We start from the raw sequence: 21,064 nt of genomic DNA on the forward strand, positions 1-21,064 counted from the left end.
CAAGTTTGGAGGGGCTTAGTGTGGGGGGATCCAGGTGTGGGTTGAGAGGTTCTGTGTGGGGCAATCTGGGTGTGGGCAGCTCAGTGGGGGATCCAGGTGCAGGATCTGGATGCACAGGGGCTTGTTGGAGGGTTCTGGGTGCAATGGTAATGGGACTCTGCAGGGGGGTCCAGGTGAAGGTGGCTGGGGCTCGGGGAGGGGGGGAGGTCAGAGTGTGTGTGTGTAGGGGGGGAGAGCTCGGAAGGGAGATCTGGGTGTGGGGGGCTCAGTGGCGTGGGGATCCATGTGCAGTTGGTTGGGGCTTGGTAGGGTGGGATCCAGGTGACTCGTTGGGGTAGTCCAAGTGCTGGGGGCGTGGGGCTCGTCAGCGGGGGTTATGGGTATGGCGGCAGAGTCCAAGTCTACAAGACTTTTTTTTTTTAATCACCTGCTTAAAAGTTACAGCTGCATAACAAACAATTTTAAATTGAAAACCGTATGGTATACTTTATTCTTGTAACTGGAATAAACAGTTTTTGAAAACTGGGTTCAAAATTTGTCACGGTTTACCCTGGAGCATGTTGTGTAACTGACAACAGGATCTAACTCTGTTGGAAAAACATTTGCCATTCAGAAGTTTTATAAATGCTTTCCAACACCCAAATCTTCTATCATAAACCATTTGTCATATCCATTTTAACATCACTTTTCTGAACTCTTGAAAACAAGCTCTTCATTTTTGAAAACTCTGGGCCAAATTCTGCCCTCAATTACACACATGCCTCCTCCCCACCCATTGATTTCATCACACAGAATTAGGGCAGAATTTGGCCCTCCCTCCCTCTTTTAACACAGCCTGTATCCTTCAGTAGAATGCAGTAATTTACAGAGTGAAAAATCAGATGTGTTGTCTCCCTGGATCCATGCTTTTGAGGGAGATGTGGCCTGAGTTTCACAGGAATGCATGGAACTACTCCCCCACTTTCCCAAAGGAATATGCGCTTGCAAATGCCCGATGGACTGGACTTTGCTACTATGAGAGTTCTATCACGCTAACAACCCAGCCTTGGATCTTTCTTGAGCAGACTCAATTACACTAAAAATATCTGTACCAATGATATGATGTGACTTAACATCCGGCGAATCTTTGATTTGACTGGTGGGAGCTCTCATTCATTACATCTGCAGGACAAGGGTTATGCACAACACTATCCATCCAACATTTAAGTTTGTTAAAGTGGGTCTGATAGGAAAATTTCAGACAGCGATCTAGGTGAAAGGTAAACACTCAAAGCAGAGTCGATTGCTCTTAGATATGTTGTGGAAAAGGGATGGGAGGGGGAGAGGGGAAGGTAGCAAGAATGCCTGAGGTACGTATAAGACATCCGAAACCAAGCCAAGCACTTCCGGATAGATCGCTGACCATTCTGCTTTTTTTACCCAAAGGCCTTCCATTATCTCACAGAAGAAGACAGCAACACTTATTTGCTCAGAATAACTCAGCATTAAGCTTAGTGATAAACAATATACAGAGCAAATCTAGCCCCAGATCCTCATCCCACTGACGTAAGAACAAAACTGCACTGATTTCAAAAGGTGTGGGATCAGGTCTTTAGAACACATGAAACTACAGTTAGCAAACAGATTTTTCCATTCCATGGCCAAACTGAAAAATCTGAAGAAAAAAAAAATCAGTTAATTTCTAATCAAAACTGAATTTCTCTGTTTTTTCTTCCTCAAACAAAAACACTGAAAAAATGTTTGGGTGAAACAGACATTTTGTTTCAGAAATGTCAACTCAAAATGAACCATTTTGACATTTCCACAATTTCTGTTTGCAGTTTTTTCAACTGAAACTATTCAAGTTTGACCCGAACTGGTAAATAATTGATGCCTCGAATAATATATTTTTCAATCAATTTACTGTTCTCGGAAGACAATTCACCCAGCTCTACATGAAACGTGAAGATTGAAATTTCAATAGCTAAGATCTGCAAAGAAACACTAAATGTGGATCTCTGGAAGAGGTTCCATAAATCCTCTACAGTGATGCAGTAAAATTGCCAAACATGAAATTACACCAAACACAATCACATGGTGTTAACTATACAGTAAGAACATTTATTTCAACACTTAAGAGATCTCTCCCAAGCCAGATGATTTGATATAGAAATCAAAACCACCATACATTTTCTTCTCTGTCTTTGTCTACCTTGAACTCAAATTTATACAACATCAGAGTTTGCTTCTGAAACAAAATTACAAATTAAATCATAACAAAAGACACAAAATTTACTGGACCCTAAATTAAATTGTTTTAAAGAATTCTTCTCTCCTCCTGAGATCACCTGGAACTAAGTTCTTCCCCCTCATCTTCCTCCTCATCTTCCCCATCCTTTTGCTTGGCCATGAATTTCTGTGGGGGGAAAAAGATTTTAAAACATCTTACTTGTAGCCAATGACAAGACACTGCAGTTAACACTTTATTCTCCCTGGCAGGATATGCATCATGTTCTAAATAGAATGCACATTTACGTGTATTGAACATCCAGAATCTGGCCAACTCCTGAAATTGACTAGACCCAATCTCCACCAAAGTTTGCCAGTTAATTTTGCCTAGAGACTTATCTTCAGGTCTGCTGGTCAAATGCACTTATCAATGCTCCTCTTACTCTCTCAAAGCACACACCTGCATCACTGGGGAGATGGTGTAAACGACTCCTAAATTAAATTTTCTGATGGTCAAATTAGTATCTTAAGTTACATGTGCAGCCATTTTAATCACAGTCTGGAGCCTTGATGACTAACTTTTGGCAAGGCTAGGGAGGGGAAGATATCACAGATAGGATTTCCCAGCATTTAACTCAATGATCAAGGTCATTAAGGGGTTAATAATTTCATTTATTTAATTTAAAATGTAGTACACTCTTGAAGTTATAATTTTTATTTGATCTACAGAACATAGCTATGAGGTATTGAAAAAAACAATATAATTTGCATCTATCTGCAATTGGTTTACAAACCATTCTTTTCATCTAGAACCTATCGGTTTAGCAAAACCACTACCTGAGATAATTAGCTATTGACAGAACAAAATAGATTTTAAAAAAAATCTCAGGTACTTTATTACTTCGGTTTAAAGGGAAAGAAGCAAAAATTGTTACCTCCATATTCTGCTGATGACGCAGTGTCTTGCAATGATTTTTCATAGACATTTCACCTGCATAGAAGAGAGAGCAGATCTGACAGAAGTAGCCAGCCTTTGGAACAAGAAAATCTAAACCTTAAAAAAAAAAAAAAAAGAGAGAAAAAAGTTTAATAATTCATCTACAACTCTCAATTAAAATCTACCAGGTAAATTTAGCCAAAATACGCACGCACGCGTGTGTGTGTGTGGTGGTGGTCTTTTGGTAAGGCCGGAAGGGATCACCAACTCTTCACCCGCACGCTAACCCCAACAACCACAATTAGTTATTTGGGTATTACAGCCCACAGAAGACTAAACCATTATGTGCCACAGGAACAGAATAGGAGGGACCGAGGTGCACTAGTTCACAAAGCCCCTGAAATGGGGAGCCATTACGCGAAATATATCCAGATAGTCCTAGCAAGTGACCTTCACTCCGTGCTGCAAAGGAAGGTTAAAATCTGCATGGTCACTGCCAACCTGACCCAGGGGAAAAATTCCTTCCTGACCCCACATATGTAGACCCTGAGCACATATAGTATGACTCAACCAGCTAAGCATGTGGAAGACAGAATGCTCGGTGCCACCTCAGACCACCGTCCTACCCATCCAGTGTCCCATGTCTGATGAATCAGAGAAAAGAGACCAAAGAAAACCCAGAATACATTGTGGTTTTGAGGGGATAACCTTTCCTGACCCCCTGAAGCATGAATTTTAGGAACATAAGATGTAAGGTATAATTTGTAATTATTAAGTGCCTTGTTAGTCTTTGCATCATTTAAATCATTTTATATGTACTGTTCTCCCTAAACATAATATATTTCATTAAGTGAATTATGCAAGCATGCTCTAGATCAAGGACAATTTTATACAAGCATCATGTCAGAATTCAAATTTCCTAATAAATTCCTTTGCCCTGTGCATGTACATGCTTCCCAAATCCAGTAATCCAACATGGCTACAATAACACTGCAAACAAAATTAAAAATTATGGCACCACAAAGATCAGTTCACATGGACATCTCAACTCCCAACATTCAAAAAGCCTTAAATCTTAGGAGATGTCTACACTGCAATTAAAATCCCACGGCTGTTCAATTCCAGGGTAGACCCTCCGGTGTCCCCGAACTCAGGCTCTAGCCCAAGCCCAAACGTCTACACTACAATTAAACAGCCCCTTAGCCCAAGTCAGCTGGCATGTGTCAGCCATGGGTGTCTAACTGCAGTGTAGACATACCCTTACGGAACAGAACATCTTAGCAAATCATTCACAGCACTAGAAATAAACCTTATACAATCTTAAATAATTTTCTCTCACAGGTGTAAAAAGGTATTTCATCCATCAGAAACACTGGATTATTCAGTGTATGTATGCATATATTTTATTTATAAACATGCATAAACAGTGCTCACAGTTCCTATAATTAAGATATTAGTTACTAAAATCAAGTTTTATTGGGATTTAGAACTTTAAACCAAGATTTTAGATTTTACCTTTTGGAGTGCTTGGTGTCTTGGATTTATCTGCTGAGGAATCCACTTTTCTTCGTTTAGACTCTGGTTCCGTATCTCCTGATCCAAATTCATCTGTTAAAGCCATAAAATAGAGTTTGTAGCAAGGACTTACACTAATTTAAAAGGTATTCGGTACATAGCTTAAATATTTTTCATTAGTATGGGAAGCAAACACCAGGTTTATGACCATTACTGCTTCTTACACTGTTTGGCTTGCCAAGCTAGAGAGGTTTTTTTTGTTTTTTTTTTAAACAGACATAGGGATCGTATCACCAGATGAACTTGAAATTCAACATTTGTATTTACTATGTCATTGCAAGTGCCTTGTTTCCAGCATGAAGCTCATTACAGACAAAAGAAGCACTACAACTGCTCTCAGCTTCTCCCTTGTAGAGACATCAGCTCAGAATTCATAGATTCCAAGGCCAGAAGGGACCACTGTGATCAAGTCTGACCTCCCTTATAACACATGCCATAGCACTTCCCTAAATTAATTCCTGCTTTAAGTCCAATATCTATCTGTGACTGAACTAGATTGCATCATTTAAGCAAAAAATGACTCTTGATTTAAAAATCTCCAGTGAAATACCTGGATAAATTGCTCCAATGGTTAATTACTCTTAAAAATTTGCACTTTATTTCTAGTCTGAATTTGTCTAGCTTGACTTCCAGCCACTGGATCCCATTATACCTTTGTCTGCTAGACTGAAGTGCACTCTATTACCAAATTTCAGTTCCTGATGTAGGTACTTAAGACTGACTTCTGTAGCCACACAGAAATTAAAATGTTAGGAGGACATGCAGATTGTTGTAACATTCTCAGTGCATTTCAGTTTACTGAAACACAAACTTACGTTATACAGGTGTAATTGACGGATATGCTGCTCAATACTGAATTTTAAATACTGCACAGATGTCAACTAGTTTCATTTGGACTGGAGAACACATTCTATTAAAAAAAATTAAGGGTCTGTGGAAAGAGTTTCCTGGTTAACTTGGTCTAAGGCAGTGGTTCCCAAACTTTAACAACCTGTGAACCCCTTTCACTAAAATGTCAAGTCTCACGAACCCCCTTCTAAAAATGTATATTTCCTGAGTATAAATTATAAAAGCAATGATCTTGTCAATACACAATTTGTTTTTATGACATGCTTATTACACACTATTTATTATTAATTATTATTTATCGTTCCAGTATTTTGATTACATTATGAAAACTGCAACATTCTTCCAAGATCTCACTTTCGTAGCGTGTATCACTTTGAATAAGCCTGTTATAAAACAAGACTCCTATGTTTCATCAGGGAGTATCAACTGTGAACCAGCAGGAAGGTATTTAAGAAGCCAACTCAAAGAGTTCCTCCTACACAAGCATTCAGGTCTTGAGCAGTCCACGTAAACAACATACATTACAACAAAGCTTAAACTTGTTCTTTATAATCATTTTAAAAACAAGACTAGCTGCCTATTTAATTTTAAAAACAGCAAAAAAATATCCACCTCTCTTTCCATTTCTTATAAGGAGTCTTGAAGTTTAAATCTCCTCAGTATGATAGATAGGCTTGCTTTGATCTGCTTAGCTCTTGGAAGTCCAGGGGCTCCGGGCTGCCAGCCCCATGCTGCCCGGGGTCCCTAGGGACAGCTCTGTCTGCCATTAGGGAATTTTTTCCTGAGAACCCCCTGTAACATTTTGCGAACCCCAGTTTGGGAACCACTCGTCTAAGGTAATACCAAAACATTTGCTTCTGGATACATGCAGATTGACAGGTTCCCCTGACCTAGAAAATGGTTGATTGCATTGTCATTATTAGCAGTAAACATTTATATTATGATTTTGCCCAAAGGCCTCAGTTAGAATTGAAGCATCATTGTGCTTACTAGTGTAGAAAACCGAGAAAAAAATCTTTGTGGGTATCTGAGCTCCCAAACATTAATGCACCCCAACATAAAGCTACAGGACTTTGCAGCTTGAATTTGAGTAACATTTGGAGGCTTTTGTAATCTTGTTTCTAACACGGCTACCACGCTGAAACTCCCTCAACAGTTAACCATTTTAAAATGGGTTCCATAGGTAATGTGGCATGGCACACTATCTCATACTGTGAATCTGCAGAAGCACTGTCATGAATGAGAACAGAATCAAGGACTTTCTAAAGGCTGGGTAGACTAGAGGAAGCACTAAGTACTGACTTTCCCCAACTCCTCATTGCTTGAAACTTTCCATCCTAGCATGTGCTCCTAAGAATCTGTCTCTACTGTTAATCTGTTCAACTTGACCTTTGGGCCAGAGACTAGGGGGAGGCAAATTGTACCTGGAATCCTGGAGGAGTGTGGGGCCTATAGAGGGGAAGAAGCTGACAACAGTATACATCAGTGTTCCTGAATTCTAGCTATGGGAATTCTATCATGTTGTGCAATGTAGTATACACCTAAGCCAAGCCAAAAAACCTGAAAGGGCAAAATTAAAAAAAACAACAACAAAGCAGTTTCCAAAATGTTCTGTTACGAAAACAGCTACAACTTCCCTTTAGGGTGAAAATGGATGAGACTCCAATGAAAAATTATGAACAAACAAGATGACAAATCTCTACATCAGCTCTTACCTTTCACCGTTTTTTCAGAAGATTGTGAAGGCGTCTCACTGCAGCCTTCCTGCTTTATATCTGCATCAGGCAGCAGACTTGCATTTAGATCAGGTAATACCGATTCTGTATCTGGCGCTTTAACAGTTGCAGCCTGACTGTCTTCACTCAAACGATGTGATTCTGGGGTAGTCAAGCTTCCCTTTCCTATTTTCTCCTTCTTGGAATCAGATGTTGAGCCTTCCACTAACTCTGTTTTATCTGCTGCCTCCTCAGTGTTCTTGTCACACTTTTCTTGCTCTGTTTCAACAGGTGTCTCAGGTGGTGGAACAATTGGTCTTTTCCTAGGTCTACCTCTTTTGCCTGGGGTTTTCACTACATAAATACAGAACAAAGAATTATATTAACTCATTTACCATGTATCAAAAAGCATTTCTTCAGATTTATCAATACCATTAAAATTTCAAATGAAAAATTTAAGCATTTGGCAATTTTTAAAAAAGCCTTTTATATGTGCAAGTAACTTTGTAAATGTGGTTCTCCCAGAGAATGATGAAAGGAAATAATTTTTCACCACATTTTGCTGATATTACACAGTATGTTTTCATACAAATGAAAGTCTGAGATAAGTCTTTAATTTAGATTCATATAGAAATCAGAGTCTAAAAAAAAAAAGTTTAGAAAACGTGCTAATAGACCTGTGACACGTACAGACTTATGGGACTGCTACAATTATCTACAGAATGTGAAAAAATACAATTATTCCTTTTGGATTGACCAAACTGGCACTAAAGTGATGCCTACTGATTAAAATAAGCTAAAGTTTAAAAAGTTCCCTGTTGTAATTATGAAATTTGTGGCCTCTGCAATTTTCCCCCCATCTGCATTGTTTCATCTTTCCTTCTTCTCCATTAGTCGTATATGTCCAGAGGACAATCAATTGCACAGGAACTAAGTAGGATAATGGTTTAATCCATAAATCCTTCACTTCTGGACACCCATATTTATATCCTAACTTCAGGTCAGCAGTGGGGAAAGTAACTAAAACAGGAGATGCTGCATATCAGAACTGAAATGCATCAGCACTGATGTGAGGGAAAACTCGGCAGTACTGGATCGACACTAAGCATTAGCATTGGAGAGAGTCATTCATTTTCCTTGCAACTTTATTCAAATTTTATAAAGCTCTCCCGCTAAACTCACGCCCTTTTATACTTATTCTAAGATATTTGACCTTAATTTGTCTGCAGTTGTATATCACAAATGCTTCTGTCCATGTCTGGCTCTACTTCCTACCTGGAGGCTGCTGCTTGTTCTTAGTTTGTCTCCCCATTTCATTTGAGTCATGCGCTTTGCTCAGGCTTAGCTCTGTAATTAAAGATAATATTTAACTTCTCCGCTTTTATTTAGGTAGTTTGTTTCTTCTCTTCATTGATACAATATCCAGTTATCTGCCCTGTCAGATACTGGCTACTTAGCATAGTTTTAAATGTCTTTATGTTGATTGTTTAATTACAACTTTTAAAATGCATCTATAAAACTATCAGTTCCTACCTGCAGACCGCTGCTCACTCTCAGTTTCTCCTTTGATCTCTTTTTCACTTGTCTTGTTCCAAATTTCAGCTTTTTCAGTCTCCTCTTTATTTGCTGAAAGTGCCTCCTTGTCTGCCTCCTGTGTATCTGCTACAAGGGTCTCCTTTTCTATTTCCTTTGTGTCAGCTTCAAGAGTCTCCTTTTCTTCTGACTTCGAGTTTGCAATATCATCCTCCTCTTCTGGCCCTATATCTGCCAGAATTTCCATTTCCTCTGGTCCTGCAATTGCAACAATATCCTCCTCTTCCAGGTTTGTGCCTATAAAAGTATTTTCTTCTTCCTCTTCATCCTCCTCCCCAACTTCGTCTACAGTAACAAAGTTTAGTTCCTCTTTTAAACGGTTGAAATCTGCCAAAAAGTCTTCGTCATCTTCAGTAACTTCATCTAAAGTTACTAGAGGCTGATCATCACTGTCTTCCTGTATTTCATCTACTGTCACTAAAGTACTAGGATCTTCAGGCAGCTGAGAAGAGATAAAGTCTCCAGGATCCTCAATAGCCCTTTTATCATCCTCTTCCTTAGGTTTTAAGGTCTCCTCAATATTCAAATCTGAAGGCTCATTTAGAGGGAGCTCTTCAACTTCTCCTATTTCATCCACAGTTACCAAGGGTTCTGCTTTCAGAAGATCTTGCTCCTCATAAACTGAACTGGAGACATCTTTAGGTACATCATGTGAAGAAAAGTCTTCCTGTTCAGATATCTCATCTAAAGTAACAAGTGATTGTGGGTCTTTTACTGCTTCTGAAATCAGCTCCTCTTCTTCATTTACTTCATCCACAGTAACTAGACCCTGTGGGTCTGTTATTGCTTCTAAATTGGAGTCTCCTACCAGTTGTGCAGTCATCTCCTCCTCTTCTCCAATCTCATCCAAAGTGACAAAGGATAAGTCGCTCTCAGCAACATGTGCTATGGAGCTTTTACCTTTCTTCCTCTTAGCAATAGGCTCAGAGGAAGCGTTATTTTTAGCAGAGTCTTTTCTTTTCCCCCGGGGTGGATTTCGTCTGGTTTGAAGAGGAGAGTCTGTCTCTTCTACAACCTCATCCACAGTAACAAACTCATCCAAGTTAAATGGGAAAAGCTCTTCTTCCTGTGAAATGTAAAACTATAAATTTAGTGGGCAAAGTGCACCAATACTATAATGTCTGCCATCCACATTTTAAGACAGAACATGAAACTGCAATGTTTCAAGTGAATTTAGTGGTTGTGAAAGTATCTGCAGTTTGAAGTTGACAGTGACATTTTAAAGTCCAATAGCTAACCTATGTATCATACACTAAAATGGACAAATCCCACTGAAATCAAAGACATTTTATTTTGCATATGTAGCACAAAACATTATGTGAATGGCTACATATCAACAGGAATACATACACAAGAAACTCATGGAAAGAAAGGTAATGGAGAGTTAAAAACTTGTTCCTGTAACAGTTTAGGCCCAAAGCAATTTGACTCTCTTTCCTATCAAATACCATAGCTATATAAAAAGTGACTGTACCCTTATTCCTTATTTTTTGGTAGTCCTGGCAAAAATCAAATTGCCAGTACAAAGAACTGATAGACCTGCAATGTCACATGCCATTTTAAGAAAGGAGAGAGAATACAGTCAAGTTTTTTTTAAATGACTTCTTTGGAACTCAAAAATGAAATTATTGTAGGTCGTCTTCTCAAATTTTGCAGGCAATAAGCACTAAAAACAGTGTCTCTCTACTGATCAGAAAGCAAAAGAGGACAAGAAGATTATCATGTAAGGCAGATGGAATATATAGCTAAGATTGGAGGGGAAGGAGAGAGTGGTTGGCTACACATCTCTAACTAAAGCAAGGCTTTTGTCTTCTTTTTTTCCCCTGCAAGTGGAGAAACAGTGTGTGTCAAGTAGCTGTAGAATGGTGAAAAATAAAGCTAATCATCATCAATCCCTGATTAGTAACTGACTTTCCATATTTACTGTGCCTTTTTCAATTTGCAGCATCTATACAAATCTCAGTGATTTTAGCACCGCTCTGGAAATAGTGTCAGGCAACATCTGCTTTACGGTAAGCAAAGGAAGCACATATTGAAAAACTGACTTTTCTCTCCCACTCCTACCCCCTTCCTGCCAAAACCCCCCAAACAATATGAAACAGAGGGACACTCATAAATTTAGACTTCTTCAACTCAGCTATCTGTAAAAACTATAAAAACCTAATCCCGACCAACCCCTTATTTCAACCAACGGTATATCAGGAATGTAAGTATTGTTTCTCTCTAGCATAAAGCACACAAATTATTTGTTTATGGGAGAGGCACTGTTATTATGGTTGGTTTAAATCCCTTCCATTACACCAGTTATTTGAGAGAGGACCTGGGAAGATTGTCTCTGTCATTCTTATCCCATGCCTCATCACTGCACTTGTAAGGAAGAGATCTAAGACAGGCAAATTTGAGATCTAATAGTCAGACAGGCTCCTTTTTGAAGCAGGCGAAATTTAGGACCTAAAAATTACCCCTTCAAAAAAAGTTAAGCTTTTTATATTCCTGAAACAGGAAACTCAGGCTCTCTTTTCCCCAAGATGAACATATTTTACAGACAACTAATAAAAAGTTCTAACGAACAGTATTCTGAAAAATCCACTAAGCAAGAGCTCTCAAGAGATAAAGCTAAACTCATTTTGTTCTCAAAGAAAATCGCTACTGTAAGTTCAACTATGTTTGGTTCCTTACCTCTTTTGATTTTACATTGCCACTACAGACAGTTTTAGAATTCTTACTAATTCGACCAGCAGGAACCTGCAAAATTAGACAAAAATTAAAATGAAACAAGTTAGCCAATCAACCATTTTGTCAAAAACAACTTCTTCTCTTAATGAAGTTCTTTTTAAATAGTCCAGATAGAGGCCTTTGATTGCATGCTTGGCATGTACAGAACTAAGCCAACCACCAATTATAAGTCCAGGCATATAGTCTCTAGTACCAAGTCACCGGTAATGTCTTGTTTAGTTATCTGTTCACCTTTCAGCAACCAGTGCCTGTGCGGGATAATCTAGGACTTGACAAAGGAAGCATCAGCTCACAAAAGGAGAGAAAACTTCTTTCCCATTCAGAACTATACCAAGAACATAAAGTTATGACACTCAGTACAGACCTGCTTACAGAAGTTACCTTCCTGCAATTTTATCCAAGTAACATTTTCAAACCAGTTACATACTTGAGTTGTACACAACTGGTTGCTTGCCATCCTGCTACTCCAACTTGTCTGTTGGCCCAAATCAGTTCAATAGTTTATAGAAAGGGGAAGGGGAACATAATCTTACTGTCTCATATTCAACATCTGGGAGAAGCATCAGAGTTAGTTACTGGTCAGCCACATTGAACCAGCCTTCCTGCCCTTCTCACCTTATTGCTGTTGTCGTCTTTCTTCATGCTGGATGATCTACTCTCTCTCTCCTGAGACTGCTTTGAACTACCCCTAGATTCCACTCTTGAGTCCTTGTCTTGCTGAGATGAACTCCTCCCACTGCCTGCCTTTACAACAACAGGACTCATGTCCAGTTTAGGTTTGGTGATGCTATCTGGCAGACTTGATCTGCTGCCAGTAGCTCTTGGTTGACCCACTTCTTTTGATGAAAGTTTCTTCTCAGTAGCAGATCTGCTTCTGGTCTCAGGTTTTGAGGAAGCTTTCTGCTCCTCTGTTTTAGTTAGAGAAGTCTCATTTCTCCGCATCATAACTCTTGACTTTGATATATCAGGGATAGACACCACAGCCTTTAAGATTGTTTTACCAACAGAGGTAGGTTCCTTGATGGATACAAATGCTGCAGCTGACGTACTTGCTTTGCTGGTTTCGTCTATTTTAATTTGTCCTGGTCCTTTATTTTGATGTGCCTTGATTAAAGTTCGCTCATTCTTTTCATTCAGCACATTTTTTTCAGTGTTCTCTGTGTCTGTCCCAACATTGTCCACAGGCTTTTCGGGTTTCTTCTCGACATCTGTCCCAACGTTGTCCACAGGCTTTTCGGGTTTCTTCTCTATGTCCATCCCAATGCTGGCTACAGGCTTCTCCAGTTTCTTCTCCGTGGCTGTCCCAATCTTAGCCATTGACTTTTCCAGTTTCTTCTCCAAGGCTGTTCCAACTTTGGCCACTGACTTTTCTGGTTTCTTCTCTATAGACCCCACAGCACTGGCCACAGGTATTTCAAGCTTAGTTTCCACTGTATCAGTAACAGCATTTTTTACAGGAGTATCCAATTTGTTGCTTGGTTGTATGTCTTCAGCTGACAGCATTTCTACCAAAACTGCAGCAGAATCAGGTGGCACTGCTTCAGAAACAGCCTCAGCTGTTTCCACTGTTGCTGGTTTCACAGCAGAGTCTGACTGCACATCTTCTAGCTTGCCCACACTGGATAACTCTTCTGATGATCCACTGGCAGGAACAGGAAATTCTTCGGGTTTCACTTTAGTTTCTCTTTCTGTTACAGTTGTGATAGCAGATTCCAACAATTCTGTTTCAGAGTTATCTTTAACTACCTCTTCCTTCTGAAGGTTGAAAGGAGGCAGCAGGATCTCTTCTGATTTAACTTTGGATAATTCATCATCAGCTGGTTTGGTTTCTGAGCCAGTAACTGCAACTTCAGATTCCCCCTTGGATGTTTCAACTTCCGATGGTTTTGTAGCAGAATCACATACCGTTCTTTCAGGCTCCAACTCAGAGGCTTCTATCTGCACTGTTGAAGTCTTGGCTTTGACAGAGTTGGAAATGATTTCTTCCTTTGCCACACTAGTCTCTACTGGAGGATTAGCAGCTGCTGTTTGCACCACTCCTGATCCCTCTGGTTTTTTTTTCAAGTCAGAGCTAAATGTATTTAAAAAAAACAAAAGAAATCAAACTATGTTGAGAATTCCACAGTTATCAGTAACCTCTTGACGCCAATGGTTGGGATTTCCTGATGCATTAGTGGCTTAGCATTGGGAAATCTAGCCTATCAGCGTTAAAATGGTTAGACTATTGAGGCAAATAACTGATTAGTTTACAATTTTTGTCTAATCCACTTCAGTACTGAAGACCTCTTATAATTCAAATTACATTACTTACTTGTAGTTAGATTTCTCTGAAGGTACTATACACTATAGATGTGTCCTGTGACCTCAGAGCTGACAAGCAAGCTTAAATTTAGATTCCCTGATGTGGGACAGACTGTGTACACACACACACAAAATGTAACTATCAGTTTTTCTATATAAAAATAGTCTAAAAACTATGGCAAATTTCTCAGCTCTCCAAGAGCGATGTTCGAAGATAATATCCTCTACAGTAACTACCCTACTGATCTCCTCATAAATGTTACAAGTTTAATAAGCAGTTTCCGTTTCAACTGAAATGATCTCGATTATAATTGTGGGAAAGGCCATGCGCAGACAGGGCCTCCTTTCTGCAATGCTATACTTTGCTGTTTAAGCTTACTGTCAGCTCCCAAGATAATAAAGCCCAGGATGACAAAGGTACAGGATAGCACTTTTCAGAGAACTTCAGTTACAGGCAAGTACATTAATTTTTCTCTGAGGAAAGCATTGTCTATAGACATTCTTGGGAAACTTTGAAGCTGGAGATGTCTAAATCTCCTTCTTCGTGACTCCTGAAAGTGGCCATCCTGAGATTACATAAAACTAGATGGAAAGATGCTAATACATCAATCAATTCTGATGTTCTAGTTAGGTGATAAAACACATGTAGATGATCAGTCCAGAGGGGATAAACAGAAAACTGGTTAATAAGTGGATATGCACCAAGATGTGGATCTTTACTATGGTCTCTCAGATCCAAAGTATATAAAAAAATATATGCACAACTATATGAATCTTCATGAAGGATACATGAAGGGCTGCCATTTTGTTAATACTTCTGGCATGCTGACATCAAGAACGTTCAAAGCTGACGCAAACGGAATCAATCACCGAAGGCCCAACTTTGATGTGGTAAGATATACATGTGTTAAAGACTACAGTAAGTCAAAACAATTCAAGCAGCCAAAAATCAATAAAGAATAAATCTCCATCACCTAAGCACAACAAGATGCACACCTCAATGTGCCTTGAAAGCTTACTTCGCACCTAACACCATCATCTTTGTCTGCCACATATATTGGAGAGAAATAGGAAGAGTGGGGCTAGTTCTGTTTCAGAAGGTCAAGTATCACTATAGATTAAGCACAGCTGTAACCTATTATACATCAGAGAATCAGACGAAAACTTGCAGGAAAATGTAGTCGAGCAGCTTCCATCTGTGACAGAGGATCTACTGCAGTCCTCCCCCGAAAAGGTGGCAGGCTCACAGCATTCCCACGTACAGCAGAAAAAAATCTCTCTTGGAGTACTGGATCCTGCGTGTTTCTGAACAGCTCTTGCATGGAATTTTGGGAGTTTCCTCCCGTGCCTCATTGTTTACTTCATGGTAATTGGAGATCTCATAAAAGTGACAGAAACATTTTCTCACTTGCCCACTCAAATAAAATTTTCTCCTTCCAAAAATTTGCTTGGAGTTTAGTCATTTCAAGTCAGTCATGTCCAAACACTGGTGGTTGGGGTGAAAGTGTTTCAATTAGTTTTTGACCAAACAAAACTAATCTGTTTCTCGTGGCACAAATATTAAAACACTGATCAGTCATGACAACGAAGACACTTTGGTATTTAACCACCTTAGAAAGACAGGTCTCTGAATACCAAAGACTCCTTTATGTTACAAAAGTGAGATCCATTTAAAATAAATCTCCCTTCTATTTGGGCATACAATAGCTCCCCGCGACATTTGCCTAGTGTTTTGTATGTAGTAAAAAAAACTCATCTGGACAACTTGATGGAGTGCATAGCCAAAAGAGACACTCCTGAAAGACTAGCTCCTATTTAAGAAGCATGGAGATTTTGATCAAAGATAAGCTCCATCTCCCCTGCCAAACTGCACACAGCTCAGCATCTGCAAAGGGGGAGAATCTGTCCATAAGCTTCTACCAGGAATGGGAAAAACAGCAAGTTTATTAAATAGCAGCAAATAATGCAAAACTATACATTACTTGCATCTTCAACTGCTTATAGTGAATGCTGTAAGTGCACACGCATACATCACCTATATAAATCAACTGAGATCAGTCTGTGGATCTTCAGGACTGTGTGACTTCTCTTGGAGAGAAAAGTACCTTGGCGGTCTCCAAAAAACATTAATCTGATAGATTCAAACTGGACTTTCACGGTCCAGGCTGATACATTCTGGGCAAGGAAGAAGAACTATGCAAGTTCAATGATGAGAGAGTGAGGCAAAAATATCAAGATGTTTGAAAATAACGGGTGCAAGGACTTGAAAGCCCTGCTACGCTTTGGGAAGGAAGTGGCATATTGCACTACCAGAAGGATATTTCCTTTTGCATAAAACGGGTAAAACCCACAAATATCTGATGCTCCAGTCTTGCATCTTCAGTCATTTGTGTAAACACCCACCCTCACTCAGAGCTACCCATCAGAGTTAACAATGGAGGTAAAATAAAGGGTCAGCTCCAGAGCAACCCAAAAAAGAGCAGGCATGTGCCATAAAGGATGCAAGATAATAGAGGCAAATCCTTAATTCTCCATTTTAAACTCAGATTAAGAAAGACTGCAGGTTTGTCTTCAATTCTTCTGTAATCTTAATCTGGAACAGGAAAAGTCTTGACTACATTTGCTGAAAGAAACCGCCACCTTCATTATTAGAAACAGTCGGGCTACCCATGCCAGTGGTTTACCACCCAAGCCAGAAGGCCTGGTGAATGGCTTTAGGCCATTTCTTCATGCTGGATAATGATCAAATGTCAAGAAACATTCCAAGATTTCTTTAAGATTATCTCCACCATCCATAGGAATCAGGAATACTGATCCCCCTTCTCTCCCCAAGTTAGCCTATCCCATTCCTCTCCACAGAAAAATTCCAGGGGGGAGGAGGGGAAGCGTGACAATAAAATAGCACTCTTCCCATATTATGGGACTTACTTTTTTGCTTCTTATATGGTGATTATATCTCAAAAGGATAACAGGCCTGGTGAGAAAGGCTTACAAAGCTGAATGTAAGGATCATTCCGACATGGAGACAACTGCCTCATAGGCTGAAAGGGAATCTGTACAGGGTGAAGTTGGTAAGCAAAAACTTTATTTTGTCCATTTGTTCACCAGCCACAGTACTATTTTGTGCAGTATCTGGGACTCATAAGGATAAGATTAATTGGTATTGTGCCTTATGGGTAGGTCAGCTGCTACCTAGAACCCATCAAACTGGAATCAGTAAGGTTACCTGAACATCTATATTGGTGTGACTCAGAACCACTAGTTCAAAAGTAGTTCCCCTATGCTTCCAACTTCCAATGTGCTCTGAACACCACTCATAAGTTTAGGAATGTCTCAATACACTTTTGTTTTACATTCACAGCTTGCTATTATTTTCAAAACCAGCATGTAGACCATGAGAGAATCATCAGGAGCACAGAGAACGAAGAAACCATGCTTTGAAAATATTACACCATTAGCAGCTGTGTGACATTACATATAAAGTCTTATAAAATGTTACTATACTATAGAATAATAGTGCACAACACTATAGTAACATTACGTTAAATGGTAAGTTTAGAACCATTATTAAAGAGCACTATAGATTAAATCTCTCTCTCTCTCTCTCTCTCACACACACACAGAAGTGGATCTGAGTCACAGAAAACATGTTAAGGACAAAAATTATCCTTTTCCCACCTACAGGAAGTACTTTGTATGATCTACTGTCATTTGAGATAAAAAGTATTTGCAAAACATGTTTTATATTCTAGAACCAATGAATAGTTACTCCATAATTAGATATTTTACAATCATTCAGGCATACAAGGTGCATTTAAAAAAAATTTCATCGAGTATTACAAAATAATAATTTCCTTTTTCTGGATTCTGATGTTAAAGTTAAATATCTAAACTAGTTTTCCATTATCTAGTTAGTGGCCTACATCAATTAGACAGAAGTATTAAATAAATTTAGAAAACGGAACCACCTCCTCTAATTTGTTTTAGCATTTGGAAACAGAAGCAATAGATCTTGTGCCTTGATAAATGACAGCACTGAAAGATGAAATATAGAAATCATCTACTGGCCAACTACAATGAGAACTTTTTCAGCAATAGAGTCTTCCACCATAACTTAAGCACATGGGTGAAATCCTGGACCAGTTGAAATTAATGACAAAACTATTGACTTTAATAGGGCCAGGATTTCACCATTTCTCCATGCTCATTCAGACCCCAGACTCTCAAGCAAACACACATTTAAAAAAAAAACAAAAAAAACCTCTATGCAAGTTAAGAAAGTAAATGTCTTTGATACACAGGACAGAGAGAGAACTAAAAAAAAAAGGAAGTGGCAGTAGGTAACTGCTAGCACATCTCTAAACAATCCAATTGCCGTTTTTTCCCCATTATACATAGCTTGCTTTTGAGAGAAATGTGTAGTAGACTACTTAATTCATCAATCATGGAGGGCCACTTTTTGAACAGTGCATACAGAAATTAACTTAAATATTTGAAAAGCATACCTTCCTTTACTTGGTTCTTGGTTTTTCAGCTCTTTTTTTGTAACTTCAGCCTATAACATAAAATCACCGAGTGTTGAACATCTATGAAATTCAGAAATAACAGCACAAAAAAAGTATATATGCCCAATACATCCAGTTAAAAGCACCACATAGCCCATTCATAACTACACCCGAAAGATCAAATGACAGTGAATAATGCAAGTCATTCTAAAAGGTCTTCTCATTACAGAACACATTTCATAAGATGTGTTTTAGCTTAATGTCTTGTGGCTCTTTATAGCTGTGATGACTTTGAAATGACTTAGCATTTAGTTTTTGTTACGTGGCGGGGGAGGAAGTGTGTTAAACATATTTCCCGTTCTAAGCAGCACCCTCTTTCTGGTCCTTTGTATCCCCACCAATGTAACACATGTAGTGCTCTGATACAACCATGGTTTGTCTGTCAAGAGACAGATATGCAGAGGACAAAAATTATCTATAAATAAGATATTCTAATGTATGTTCCAAATACAACAAATGTCACAGCTGTACTAAGCTAAAGGTTTGACTCTGCCCTCCAAAATGTACTGATGTGACACCTGTTTCTTAGAGGATAATCAATCCATTTTGTTTTTAAAATAATTAAACTCACTTCTTAAAATTTAGGGACTATGTCCTCTGAAAAACAAACCACTAACAATCCAAGCTCTCCAGCTGCTATGATGGGGAGGTAAAGTTCCAACAACCTTTTAAGCAATAACAGGGACTTTGAAAGTGGCAGTGCTAGGCTTTGGTTCAAAGTAGAAATATAGTGTTTAGAACTATATTATACTAAATTAAAGAATATCACCTTTAGAAAGAATTGCAGGTATACTCTAATGACAAAAACTGTTCTGGAACCCATTTTCAGATCATATGATTTCAGTATTATCACTTCTCTCCCATCCATCCAACACCAGATTTTAGTAATAAAGTAAAGAAAGTCAGTTTGTACACTTTGTAACTGGATCATGCTTGGAAATAAGAAAAATATAGCTTAACTGTTTGTTGGTTTTTCAGAATAAATTAAAAGGTAATGGGAGGCTTTTTAGAGAAAAGAATGCATATGGGGAAATAGAGCTGGCACTCTTGGGCTCTACAGAATGTGGATAACAGGATGTTTCACCACCGTAAAACTTAAAGAAGGGTGATGCACACTGAAAGGTTGCTGGGATTGGAAGCAGCAAGGAACAAAGGGGGACTCATCCTCTCTCTACTCAGGTGACCCACTACAGGCACTTTCCTCTCCTACCCAGCTACGCATAACAGAACTCGGAAGCACTGGAAAGTACACCTACAAAGTACAGATTTTGGATTGTGGGGTGAAAATTGTAAGGCCCTATTCACATAGATTAGAACAGTGCTAGATAAAAGCATGTTTAAAGGACAATATCAGCTCTAATTTAGAACCAAACAACGTAGGTGTTGTAAAAGCATCTTTTTTACAACACCTAATAGAAATATTTCCAAACCTTTTAAAAATATCAATAGAAATGTAATAAAAATAGATGATGCTCCCCTGCATTGCAAGCAATGTGGCATTGGGCTAGTACACGAGAACGTGAAAGTAAACTGATTTTCAGTTTTAAGATGACAAACACAAGATGTAAACAAGAGTAAAAAGTTAAAATGTTAAGACTTTCAGTTTTAAAATAACTTTAGGTGTTACTAGTATCATAAGTAAGGAATTTTTTTTTTTTTTAATATCAAATGGGTTTTAACAGAATGTTCATTTAAGCATGGTTGCTGCTAACAATGTTGATATACGCTGTTTTCATGAGGCTAGAAGGTGTAGTAACAGTATTATTCTATGTCCACACCTATAAGCCATCTTTAGATGTATAGACTGTACACATATAGGTATGTTTACATTAGACAAGTTAGTATTCAAACAACAGCCACCAAATGGTGAAATACCATCAGCATCACCCACTTACATAGGCATGGCTCAAGACATTTTTACCACTGTGTCGAACATATAGGCGTTTTCACTACTGTCAAGACCACCTGCAGGTTTTCATAACAGTGGTAAAAACGCCTGAGCCCTATCTACCCTACTGCTTGTATGCAGATGTTGCCATGTTGTTGGAGACTGTTGCTGCTATATGGACACTAGTTTTTCCCTTGTATCTTCCAAAGCACAGAGGAGGAAAAAAATACTGCTCTGAAAGCACAGAGTGCTGGAAGCTGCTCTTTGTTTGCACTGAGCTCTAATTTCATTAAACATGTATTGTAACAAAGCCACGTTATCTGGTGCTAAACAAGATATGGGCAATGGTGACAGAAAGCACATTTGCATCTTACAATGCATCTGAAGGAGTGGCCCTTGGGTGCTGTTGTCTGGACTTTACTGTGGCTACTTGGACGATGCGGGGGTTCAGGACAGGGTGGGAGAATAAGAACTTAGCTCCCTTAGGCATGAAAAAGCACTGCTTATCTGCCCTCTTGGAGGTAGGAACACAGGCAGCTGGTGTATGCTGTACCAGTTCTTGCTGGTTCCAGTATAGCCTCATTCAATGGGAGTGCTACTTGACTGGATCCCATAGGCTAGAGGACGATCAAGAGCGTGTGTTGTGGGTCCTGGACCTCCTATAAGGCAATCTGGAGCTGTTCTCCCACTCTCTGAA

General features: G+C 39.0%; 1 protein-coding gene across 3 annotated transcripts in view; it reads right to left on the bottom strand.

The window, feature by feature from the left end:
• Positions 1 to 1,884: 1,884 nt before the first annotated feature.
• LOC112111909 (zinc finger protein 638) overlaps positions 1,885 to 21,064 on the bottom strand; it is a 38,973-nt gene continuing 19,793 nt past the window's right edge. For 2 of the 3 annotated variants that reach the window (XM_026659535.1, XM_026659534.1), the window contains 9 exons: positions 18,420 to 18,469; positions 12,229 to 13,684; positions 11,557 to 11,622; positions 8,818 to 9,943; positions 8,560 to 8,631; positions 7,285 to 7,638; positions 4,661 to 4,753; positions 3,144 to 3,262; positions 1,885 to 2,395 (listed from right to left, as the gene is read on the bottom strand). In XM_026659535.1, coding sequence (XP_026515320.1) covers positions 2,324 to 2,395; positions 3,144 to 3,262; positions 4,661 to 4,753; positions 7,285 to 7,638; positions 8,560 to 8,631; positions 8,818 to 9,943; positions 11,557 to 11,622; positions 12,229 to 13,684; positions 18,420 to 18,469 — 3,408 coding nt within the window. In that variant the 3' untranslated portion in view covers positions 1,885 to 2,323. The remainder of the gene's footprint in view (positions 2,396 to 3,143; positions 3,263 to 4,660; positions 4,754 to 7,284; positions 7,639 to 8,559; positions 8,632 to 8,817; positions 9,944 to 11,556; positions 11,623 to 12,228; positions 13,685 to 18,419; positions 18,470 to 21,064) is intronic. The other variant, XM_026659536.1, reaches the window with a different exon arrangement.

Source organism: Terrapene carolina, unplaced genomic scaffold (genome assembly GCF_002925995.2).
Source record: "Terrapene carolina triunguis isolate 2854851 unplaced genomic scaffold, T_m_triunguis-2.0 Scaffold633, whole genome shotgun sequence".
NCBI classification, from domain to species: Eukaryota; Metazoa; Chordata; order Testudines; family Emydidae; genus Terrapene; species Terrapene triunguis.